The sequence below is a fragment of the Schistocerca piceifrons genome, chromosome X (assembly GCF_021461385.2).
Source record: "Schistocerca piceifrons isolate TAMUIC-IGC-003096 chromosome X, iqSchPice1.1, whole genome shotgun sequence".
In the NCBI taxonomy this organism is placed as follows: Eukaryota; Metazoa; Arthropoda; class Insecta; order Orthoptera; family Acrididae; genus Schistocerca; species Schistocerca piceifrons.
In genome coordinates this window covers 236,247,989-236,260,771 of record NC_060149.1, presented here as the reverse complement: position 1 = coordinate 236,260,771, position 12,783 = coordinate 236,247,989, and the positions used below count along the sequence as shown (strand labels likewise).

At 37.3% G+C, this 12,783-nt stretch overlaps 1 protein-coding gene across 2 annotated transcripts in view; it reads right to left on the bottom strand.

Moving 5' to 3' along the window:
* LOC124721235 (mucin-6-like) overlaps positions 1–12,783 on the bottom strand; it is a 282,929-nt gene that overhangs the window by 10,513 nt on the left and 259,633 nt on the right. The window contains exons 13-14 of one of the 2 annotated variants that reach the window (XM_047246092.1): positions 10,450–10,636; positions 1,309–1,533 (exon numbers count right to left, since the gene is read on the bottom strand). In XM_047246092.1, coding sequence (XP_047102048.1) covers positions 1,309–1,533; positions 10,450–10,636 — 412 coding nt within the window. The remainder of the gene's footprint in view (positions 1–1,308; positions 1,534–10,449; positions 10,637–12,783) is intronic. The other variant, XM_047246093.1, reaches the window with a different exon arrangement.

Below are 12,783 nucleotides of genomic sequence, written 5' to 3'. Positions count from 1 at the left end.
GAGTACATCAACATCACCCAAACAGATCATTGAGACACATGCCATGTGCAGACAAGCATTGTCTTGTTGAAAAATGGCCACATGAGACAAAACACCTGAGGATGCAGGATGTACATAATGTACCACTTGCTGTCAAAATTCCCTCAGTCACTACCAACCAAGATCTGAATCCATACTCAAATGCTCCCTACATGATGACACCCAGAGTAACACCTCTGTGTTTCTCCAAAACATTGGCCACACTCACCAATGATGGTCATCCTGGGTATTCCAGAACCTTGATTTGCTACTAAACACGATGTGATGTTATTCATCACCAGTCTATGCTTCCCGATCATGGCACCACTCCAAATACAGTAATTTATGTTGTGGTGTTAATGACAGTCTATGCACCAGATGGAAAGTCCCTAGTCCAGCCACTGCTAGTTTCCAAACAATGGTGCGGTATGACACAGAATGTTGCAGGGAGTCCATTACTTGTTCTTGGATGCCAGGCACAGATATGAAGGGGCTACAGTGTGCTGGGTGCACAATATGGCAATCCTTCTTTGTGGTGGTCAGATGAGGTCAACTGGAACATTGACAATGAATATGCCTGCCCTCACAATTGCATGCAACCCTACATTGGGCCACTGCCACATCTGAATATCCCACAGATTCAGATATTGTACAATTCAAGCTGACTGGCTGGAGACCCACAATGACACCTATTTCAAAATCTTTCACATGCTGATAATAGTATCTCACATAAATAGGTGGAATACCTGTGCCCTTTACAGTGATCACCCAACACCTCAGCTGTTCACGCCACTTACATATCCTTCCAGGGCTGATAACAACACTAAATACAAGCAACACTAATGCAGTCTGGTGGCTGTTCTATCAATCACATAAAACTGCAACTCAAATCATTTACATTCACTGCAGTGACATTGCATTTATGAATTTAGATTGATATGTCTTCTGGATGCTTCACTCTTTTTGTCAGGCACTATATTTCCACATACAAAGATCATCAAGGATGTAAAACGTTTTTAATTGGATGAAGAGGTTATGGCAGCTGTATATAGGTATTTTTCATTCTTTTTAAATTCACAAATGAAATGGAATTGAGGAAAAAGTTGTACAAATGATACCAGACTACATGAGGACATCATTGATTGATAAATGACTTATTTATCTATAAATTACCTATCAGTTCCAAAACATGAATCTTCTGTCTTGCCCTTGAAATATTGTTGTAGCTATGCACTGTATGCATACCAATCACTTAGTAAATATTTGGTTTATTATTAAACTAGAACTTACAGCTATAGATGATCTGCTTTTTGGTCTTGGCACATGGAAGTTTCTCCCTAGTAAATCAACTTGGTCTTCTTCTTCACTGCTGCTAGAATCTGCAGTGTGTGTTCCTTTGAGGCTCATAGCACGTGATGCAGCAGAAGTTTGACACTGCTGTATGGAAGGTGCACGGTTTGGATAACCAAACACAGCAGATGATGGTCGTGTAGGTGCATTCATTGTGTCAAGCTGCTGGGAGAAAATAACATATGTACTTTAAAAAAGGAGAAGAGGAAGGACTTCTTACTGTAGTGATCATTATATCTTACAGTATGTACCAGACAGAAAATTAACTTATGAAAACAATGACATATTGACTAGCCAACATAACTTACAGGAGGCAAAATTTCAAATACTACCAACATACACATTAAAAACTATTGAAGTTATCAGAAAGGTTAGCTCTTTTCTTGAGGAGGAAAGAAAGGTACTTGATCAAACCCCAGACCTTTGGATTGTCAGTCTGGCATTTACCTGTCGATTCATACACTCTACCACAACTTCATTTATCACACACAGCATGTAGAAAAACACAGAACTACTAACAGCTGACTTGAAAACATTCATTTAATGGCATCTATTGACCTAAAAGATATTACATGGCAGTAAAATTTGAATCTCAACACATCCTCTCAACTTTTACAGACAGCTATAAATTAAGAACTGAGGTTTGCATTTGTGTTTCTAGGAAGTACAAGTCCTTCAACAGATTTCTCATGCTTTGGTGCTGGAAGAGTCTTTGTCAGTACATCTGCCATTATAACTTCTGTTGGCTGATAGTCCAGTTTTAGTAGATGCCCTTGTAGAGCCTGATGTATTAAGTGATATTTTATATGAATGTGCTTAGTCCTTGAGGTGAAAACTTGGGTTATGTACTAACTTTCCATCTGGCTGACTGTCTCTGAACAGGGTGATGTATGACAGTTTTCATAAATGTAACTCCTTTATAAGTGTTGACAGGTGAATCACTTCATTAGCTGGTTCAGTGCAGCTGATGTACTCAGTTGTTGGAAGAGCAATGGCTCACTGCTTGCATGAACACTATGAGATTGATGATCTGGATAAGGTTAAACTGTAATCTGTATATGACTTCCTCTCATTGTTGTAACTTCCTCAATCAGAATCCGTGTAGCAAAAGGTTCTTTCCTTATCCTTGATGTAGGGCAGTTTATTGTTTATGGTTCCTTTGGTGCATGTAAGGATTTGTTTAGCACTTTCCAGTAAATGAAAATATGATTGTTATTTTACTGGCTTAACTTATTGACTGCAAGCATATGTCATGTCAGTGGTTGGTGGTTTAGGCTGATAAACAGTGGGGTCATCAGTGTCCTTCCTTGTAATAAATACAGATGAGAGTGGTGAAGAAAGACAATGAAAAAATAATAATAGGCTCTAAATCCAAGCGGTATCCTCACACAAGTATGTCAGTTTCAATACCGGTGCACATGTACATCAATGCTCCAACCAGTTCTCTGAGTGGATGACAGAATGAAGAGCCAATGAAACTGATACACCTACGGAATGTTGTGTTGGGCCCCTGTGAGCATGGAGAAGTGCAGAGGCATGATGTGGCAGGGACTCGACTAATGTCTGAAGTAGTGCTGTAGGGAACTGACACCATGAATCTTACAGGGCTGTTCATAAATCCATAAGAGTGTGAGGGTGTGGGGATCTCTTCTGAACAGCATGTTGCAAGGCATTCCAGATACGCTCAAAAATGTTCATGTCTGGAGAGACTGGTGATCAGCAGAAATGTTTAAACTCAAAAGAGTGTTCCTGGAGCCACTCTGTAGTAATTCTGGACATGTGGTGTGTGCCAACTGTAATACCACTTTCAAACTCACTTAAATCTTGCTAAGCTGCCATTGCATCAGTAACCAATCTAACAACTGCAAAAGACACTTGTTGCCTTATATAGGCATTGCCAACCACAGTGCCGTATTCTGCCTATTTATGTAGCTCTGTATTTGAATATGCATGCCTATACCAGTTTCTTTGGCACTTCAGTGTAAGTACCATCTTACATTCTGCTATCTGTTGCATAAAAAAATGCTCCCAGTTGCCAATGGACTCCTTACTGACTTGCAGTCATCCATTTGGAGTTGGTGTAAAACTTCTCTGATGTAGCCACTTCAGCATAATGCAGTTTTGTCAACAGATTGATTCACTTTGACGCACAGATAGTATCTTATGGCACCAAGATTCTTTACTTCAAATCTGATAAATAGTCCTAGATTTGTTTTTTTCCTTCCTGGGTCTGATGAAGTGATTATAATGTCATCTACATAAATAAGAAGGAAGATGGGATGTTTTCCTTCACTGTCTACAAAGAAACATGGATCTGAATTTGTGAGTTGCAATCCAAGTGATGTTAGAGTTGCATTCAAGTTGGCATACCATTGCTGAACAGCCTACTCCAGCCCATAAATGGCTTTTTATACTTTATCACTAGATTTCAATGTATGGAGCATGACACTTGCCTTGTTGACAATATGTTTAACTTCCTCCATATCTTTCATCTTTTGTAGGAATTTGACAAGCAAGTCCAGCCGTTCCATGAATATTTCTATGTCAATATCACCATTGAGAAATGCAGTGGTGATATTCAAATGTGAAACATGCAAGTCAAGTTTTACTGACCAAGCCATGAGCAATCCAAATGTTTTCAATCTGTCAACTGGAGGGAATGTTTGCACATAGTCAACTCCAGGCCATTGCTTGAATCCTCATGCAACTATGCTTTGCTTGTCTCCACAGCAAAGATCCATCACTTCTGTATTTATTTTTCAAAACAGTTCTATGCTCTAATACCCTTCCATTTATTGGCCTGTCTACAATGTCCTAGGTATCATTTTTCATTAGTGACCTGATTTTATCATTTACAGCCTCAAACTACTCTCAATGATCTGGAGAACATAATGCATTATTGATACTGATCTTTGTTGCATTTGAGTTAGGTTAGTATCATCAACTGAAATATCTGATTGGTCTACACCTGCACAAACTGTTGAGCAGATGTGATGCTTGAAGAATTATTGTCTTCATCACATGATAAGTCATTTCGAGATTGAATTCTTGCCCTGCAGTGATTGGAAGCCTGTCTTCCTCACAGTCACTGAATGCTTCATCATCTGACAATGGCACTGATTCAGTGTTTGTATCATCACTGAAATTTCCTCCAAAGAAATTCATGTTGATCCCTCCTCTTTGGTGACGATCTGGTACATCTTCACAGAAATCCATGTAAGTTTGTTTGGTCTAAAAACTGTAAAGATGAAAGAACTTTACATCTCTTCACATGATGCTATGATCTCCTGGTACCCACACACAACAGGCTTTCCAATAGTCAGAATAGCCTACAAAAATCCTCTCTTTGACTTTAGGGTCAAACTTTCCTTTATTTGGTAATTTAACCAGGATGACTAATCTTCTGACGAAATCTACAAATATGACATTGGTCAGGTTTTTCTCTGCAGTGAATTCTCACATGAAGTTCCACCAAACAGTCAATTAGTTAAGCAATGATTTTTTTGCTGTGTTAATAACTTTGGCACAAAATGATGTAGTCCTGACTCAAACAATGAATGGTTCAAACAATCCTGCCATAAGAACATCTGCAACTGAGCATTACAGTAAAGGTTGAAGATACTGCTTCAGTTGTAAGGAGATTTTTCATGTTTCAGTGCTTAGACCAAGACCTGTTTTGGGCTATTACATGCTCATCATCAGGTGTGATAATTTTGTGCTGTGACTATGAGTGCCGCGATGGAGAGTATAGGACATGGTGTACCAGCAGCAAGCACAGACCACAGAGAATCCGTGCTCTGTCCTTGCTGGTGGTATACCGCACCCTATATTCCGCATCGTGGTACTTGGAGTTGCAGCACAAAATTATCACACCTGATGATGCTCATGTGATAGTCTGAAACCGATCATGGTCTAAGTAAATAGCAATAAAAAAAAACCTTACAACTGAAGTAGTATTTTTGACCTCTGTTATAATGAATGGTTCTCTCGTTCAACAACACCATTCTGCTGCATTGTGTAAGGGATTCTTGGGCGTCACTGTATTCCTGCATTTCTGAGGACTCCATTCTTTCATTGCATTTCTCCACACCATTGTCTGACTGAAAAAATTTAATATTATGACCAGTCTAATTTTCAACTAGGTTTTTGAATTCAACAAATTCGTTAACAACTTCTCCTTTCATAATTTTTGGGTCAGCAATGACACATCTTTGGACTATTTTCTTGTAAATAAAACAAGTTAACAACTTTGTTTGCAGTCACTTTGATTTTAGCATTAACATTTCACATAACTGTATGAGTTTTCTCAAATGTCACTGTGTGGTTGCTGTCCACAACTTTTGCGACTGAAATGAGTCTGGTTCTGAGTTTTGGCATGTACAAAGTGTTTTTCAGCATTATGGATTTGGCACAAATGGGTGTGGTTGTCTTGCAAATGTCTCCCTTAGCTGTTACTTGTGTAGTATTGTTGTCTGCAAGCTTTAAAATTCTCTTGCGTGTCTGTCACATGTGTGCACAATTTTGGATCATTGTTCATGTGTAATGTGCAGTGACTGTCTATGCACCAAAAAATGTTGGAGTCACAAAACTTTGGGACTAGCTTGCATACTTAATTTCTTCTTGAAAAACACACATATTGTTTCTGCCCCTTCTTGTTACAAAAGGTCCATTTGTACACTGATTTTCGTTTTTTTTTGTTTTTGTTTTGATTTTTGTTCTCATTTGTCACTGTCACTCGTAGTACTTTCTGGATTGCTCACAGAATGATTACCAGTATGTGACACCACAAGTTATTATGGGATAACATTTATTGCAGTAAGATACCTAGACGTGGAGCCCGGTGAACGTACAGGAGGCTGCTTACTTGTGTCTTAGCCATGACTCATAGCATATCTGCCCCTACTAGCCAGTGTGAGAACGGGCTTCTGTGTAACTTAGAATGACTGTATATTCATAACCCCTATGAATCTAAATAAAACATATTAAATATTAACTGATTATTTTCAAACTTGGTATACAATTTTTTGTTATTCAGAAGATCTCCTCCAAATTTCAAAGCTGTACATATAATAGTTTTGGAGGCTGAGAAAATTGCCTAAAAACCACCAAACAGACACTCAGGGTGGAAAATTCAGTTAGGAATGATTACAGTTTGTCTTTTGTTACCATTTGAAATCATTCAGAGTTCTCAATATATCAAATCAATTAGTTTGGATTTTTATTTTCAAAACTTTAATTATCCTTCATTTTGTAGTATAAAAATTCAGAAGAAACTAGTATCTGTTTATTATGTTGTTGCATGAATAAATGAGAATGAGTGAGAGGGTGTGTGTGGGACATACAAAAAAATTCAATATTATATTATGTACAACATTATGTAATTGGAACATGGGAAAGATGTAATTTACCCACATTGCTGATGACGTATGACTAGGGGTGATTGATTTTGTAAGAAGGCAGCCAGAATATCAGTTTAAAGTGCAATCGTTTTCTAAATTATTTTCAAGATTAATTTTATTTCATTTTTTTTACCAAACATTGTGTTAGTATTTGCATTTTGGGATGACATAAATTACTTTCTGAACAGTGATTGGCTTAGGCGAGTTTTGCCATGAGAATGATCTTGAAGGACCATTCTGATTTGTCTGTCAGACTGATCAACCAATCAGAATTACGTAGTTCCCACCCACAACTAGTTAGATATGCTGTGAGTGAGGCAGCATCGGGAGAGTCGCTCTCCAGCTTCGGACGTGGAAGGACATGTTAAATGTGATGATTCTCATTATGTGCAAAATGATGGAATATTCAGTTCCTCACATTTAATGCATGTTGTGACTAATGCTGATGTAGTTACGAACAGTTTGATGAAAGTTTGGAGTTTCAGGAGTGTCACGTGTGAACTTTTGGCCTTTATGAAAATTCCATGTGATGTATCCTGTATTCAGTTATGGAGTATTTGGCGAGCAGTTTCTTTTAAAGAAACCTACAGAAATGGACTGAATGTGAAACTCAATTTATAGTAGTGGATCTGTGACTGTGAGATCACGTCATCAATTGGGTCGGACTTGTGTAAATTTCTGGCTGTTTTGCATGTGAAATTGGCTGTATGAACTGTGAACAGAAAACTATAGATATGTTAGTTAGGTAAATGCAGACTTGATAGCCCATTTTCATGTGTGCTAGAAGTAATAAAAAGGCTTATCTACAAATTTTTTGAACATTTACTGTGAGAAAAAATGCACCATATCACTACCCGAAATCTAGATATATGTGAGATTGCAAGAACTGAAATACAGCTAGAGTTAACGCGGACTTTGCAGGAAAGATATTAGGTGGCATTTTCTTCAGTGCTGCTTTTTCGTCGTCTAGTGAGTCTATGCTTCCAGAGTGAAGGGACATCGAACTGAGGTAGGTGGACATTTATTTTGAACAATACAATGAACAATTTTTTTAACCCACCCCGCCGCAAGTACCCAGTTTAACAAACATCATACCACTTGCACCATAGCTGTCTTTCTGAATCCTTGCATGGTGTTCCTCACAGATTGTTACTTTTAGAGTCTTGACATCTGGTAGATTGTCATGGGGTTCAATAGCACATTTAAAACTGTCATAGCTATTTGGAGGACTGTAGAGCAGCATTATTGACAATAAATCACCATTTGTGTCAACATACATTGCTTGTAACTTGTCCACAGTATCAAATAATTCAGTAAGATGTTGTGTCACATCATCATTAGATTGCATTTTGTGAAGCATGAGGTGCTTCAGTAGCATTGCTTTGCGAGCAGGTCTGGATGCAAAGATCAATTCAACTTTAAGCCATAACTGACATTATGTAGTGCAGTTCTTTACTTGTTTCAGCTCAGTGGGATTGATGGATAAAAGCAAATCTGCTTCTCCTTTTCTATCTGCAGGTTTCTATCAAGGTTGAGAAAAACTTGGCTATTAAAAAAAAACCTCAACCCAGTGGGTTAAACTGCAATTTTATTGTTTTTTTTGTATTAAAAATTAAATAATTCAGTTCTTATGCTGGCAACCAGCAACTTGCACAATTATCGGAATCCTTTGCATAAGAACATGGTTGTAACAGATAACTCTGAATAAGCCCATGCTAACATTAGCAAAATCTTGGACAATGTTATAACTTATAAAGATGCCAATTATCTTCTTTGACAACTGTCAGAGGTTTTCAAGCATACAGTACATATATTGCACGGTTGTTGAACTATGAATTGATCTTTTAGAAAGTCCTCATAATGGGCCCCATCAGAATGTAACAAAAAAAGCTCTAGAACCCTTTCACTATCTTCCTAATATGTTAGATCCAAAATTCAGAGGAGAATATTAACTGCTGAAAAAGAAGAAAGTGCAGAAAACTGGCTCATAGAGACACAAATGAAGAGGACTGCATGTGTTATGTCTTTTAGGATTGCTTATTCTGAATACTTTTCTGCCATTATGTTTTCTGATGCATTCATAACACAGTTCCATCCCCATGCCGCAGGGAAATGTAATAGGGCTGTTATTATTCTCTACAGGGTGGTCCAAAAGTCTGAAAACACCCTGATAAAATCCAAATGGAGTAGCAAACAAGGAAACAGAGTCCCTACACACAAGGAATGGGAAGGGGGAAACTTAATAGGCTATGCCACCATGCACATAAAATAAACATGGAGAATATGACACAAAATAAAATTTAGCAGGATTTCAAATTGTTGTGGGTGATTGATTTGTATCAGGCACATTTCAGTACATTGATAAGTTTGGGTCAAGAGAATAATAATTATGTACTAGTGACTGCAGCTTGATAATACTGTTTCTCAAGTAGAGACTGACATCATAATTATGCAAGAGAACTACATCCAAAAATCTTCTCATGAAATTCTTCCAACATTGAAAGTCATGTACATCACGTGGCTGTACTTGTGCTGTCAAGCCCTTTGTGATCACCAGATAAACAAGTCAATTGTCCTCAGGTATGATGCTCTATCTTTTTTTTCCCCACATTGACTACCCCAAGAATCTAACAATAATACAGATTTTTCTCCCTCACTGGAAAAGAAAACCTCTTTCACACTTCTTTTGACCTGGTCAGAAATTTACTTACCAAGTTTTGATGCTGTCACAAGAATCAGTGTGAAAAAACACTTTGAGTGTCATACCCAAGGACAAGATCCCAAAAGGCTCAATGGCACAGGTAAAGCCATTGGACCTATATGGTATTCAATGTTGGAAGGACTTTGTGAGAAGATTTTCAGATCTTGTCCTGTTGAATGATTATGATGTCAATCTCCACTTGAGAAACAATATAATCAAGCTGCAGTCACTAGTATATAGTCAATTCTCTTCACCAAGACTTAACAATGTACTGAAATATAGCTAATACGAAGCACACTATATAGGCAATTAAGAATCCTGCTGAATTTTGTTTTATATTGTGTTCTCCATTATGTATATTATGCGAAGAAATTTTGTTCATTTTATATACAAGATGTTAAAAAGATGTTTTAAGCATTTTTTTTACAGATTATCATTACTGTAATGATTTTGTATCATAATAAAATGTTACTTATTATTTTCAGTTAACAAAATGCATGTATGTGAACTAGTAATCTAAAAAACATAAATGTAAAACATAAAATAACAATCAGTTTAAAATATCCAACAACTATAAGTAAACAAAGAATTATAATAATGATGAATGTTTAGATATTTTAATTAGGCATGTAGAAACTACTCTGACACCACATTGTGTACAGCTTATTTTTCAATATGGTACTTCAGAAACCAACTCTATAATCATTTTGAAGATATTCACTCTACATCTAATATGCCAAGTTGTATGTTCCACCCTTTAAAAGTGACATTGGAACAGACAAAAAGATATGTATTTATTTACACTTGGGAATGTCCCTTGTCGTGTTTTTTATCATAAAAAGAATCTTGGTAATTCTTTAGCAAGACATTGATGTTCATGATATAGATGTTTTTGTGCAATGAATCTTCTGAGATGAATTCACATATAAGACAACATATTTTATTTTAAACAACATTGTAAAGTAAAAGAAGAGTACTTACGGTGTAATGGTTGGCTTGTGCCATTGCACCTGCTAACTGAGCCCATCGCAGTCTGTCTTCAAGAGTCACTTGGTAAGGTGGAGCACCAACAGATGGAGTTTTCACAGCACTGCCTGCAGCTCCCATATAATCAAAGACAGGTGACCCTACTCCAGTTACTGTCTTCTGCTCCTTGCTCCAGCGACGACTGGAGAAAAAGTTCATCACATATCATGTCATCTTTAAAAGCTGGAAGTATAAAAACTAACCCAAAGTCATTTAGCCCTCCCTCTCTAGGCATATAAGATGATGTTTCACTTTGCCAAAAATAGTGCCACTATTTTATGCTGTGTGTGTGATGTTTTAAAACACTGTTACTGTCGACTTAGTAAACAAAAGCTTATTATCAAAAAGTTTGGATTCTGGGACATCTGATGCTCACTCATTTTCAAACATGTTGTAAAATGTAATGTCCAGAAACAACCTTACACAAACAAACTTTTTGTCCATTATTAGCAATATACATTGCTGTAGACTTTTCAATAAGAATGTTATTCATAATAGTGATATTGCACAGTAAAAATTTTTAAAAAAACTTGTTTTAGTTATACATATATTTGTTTATTATTATAAATATTTTAACAATCAAACCTGAAAAAAGTGTTACATTAATAAAAACTTACAATAAGAAAACAGTAAAACTAAGGTGTGGCACCCTGTGCATCTATTTTCACTTTCATCTACATCTACATCTACATTTACACTCCGCAAGCCACCCAACGGTGTGTGGCGGAGGGCACTTTACATGCCACTGTCATTACCTCCCTTTCTTGTTCCACTCGCGTATGGTTCGTGTGAAGAACGACTGCCAGAAAGCCTCCGTGCGCACTCGAATCTCTCTAATTTTACATTCGTGATCTCCTCGGGAGGTATAAGTAGGGGGAAACAATATATTTGTTACCTCATCCAGAAACGCACCCTCTCGAAACCTGGACAGCAAGCTACACCATGATGCAGAGTGCCTCTCTTGAAGAGTCTGCCACTTGAGTTTGCTAAACATCTCCGTAACGCTATCACGCTTACCAAATAACCCTGTGACGAAACGCGCCACTCTTCTTTGGATCTTCTCTATCTCCTCTGTCAACCCGACATGGTACGGATCCCACACTGATGAGCAATACTCAAGTATAAGTCGAACGAGTGTTTTGTAAGCCACCTCCTTTGCTGATGTACTACATTTTCTAAGGACTCTCCCAATGAATCTCAACCTGGCACCTGCCTTACCAACAATTAATTTTATATGGTCATTCCACTTCAAACCGTTCCGTAAGCATACTCCCAGATATTTTACAGAAGTAACTGATACCAGTGTTTGTTCCGCTAGCATATAACCATACAATAAAGGATCCTTCTTTCTATGTATTCGCAATACATTACATTTGTCTATGTTAAGGGTCAGTCGCCACTCCCTGCACCAAGTGCCTATCCGCTGCAGATCTTCCTGCATTTCGCTGCAATTTTCTAATGCTGCAACTTCTCTGTATACTACAGCATCATCCACGAACAGCCACATTGCTGAGTGCCTGAATGCCAGAAATTTTCTATTTTATAATTTATTTCTAATAATATGATGAAAAACAAAGAAAACAACATGCACCATATACATTTTTTGACACCTCGGGAACATTGCTGAGAGAATTAGTCCCATTTAGTTGCTTGCTAACTTTTTCTGTCAATGTGGTATATTGTGAATAATGCATAAAAAAGTTTTGGGTGGTATAAAGTAATTTCCAAACATTGATTTTATGTGCCAGAATCCAAACTATTTTATGATAGGCTTTTGTTTCTTATGTTATTAACAACATATTAAAATCCCATCTAGCGTAAAAAAGTGGACTTTTTTGTCATGGACCGCTAACTAATACCTCAATGTTTCAAGATGTAAACCTACAGTGTTCTTCTTAATTTTTCATGCAAGGGAGAACTGCACAATAATCCAGTATGCAGCGTGTATAAAAAATTCCGGAACTTTATCCACAAAATTTTTCTATGCTTACCTTTTACTTATTGTGCATCGTCTCCATTGAAATACTCTCCTCCACAATTGATACACTACTCCCAATGCTGTTCCCACTACTGAAAGCAGTTTTGGTATGCCTCTTGCTGGTTCACCTGAAGCACTTTCTGTGAATTTTCTTTTATTTCATCTATTGTTTCCCTTTCAACCGGGTTTTCAACTTTGGAAATAAAAAAAAAAATTCCACAGAAGCCAGATCTGGAGAGTACAGAGAATGAAGCAGTGCAGTAATTTTGTTTTCTGTGCAACAGTCACGCACCAACAGGGATGAATGTGCA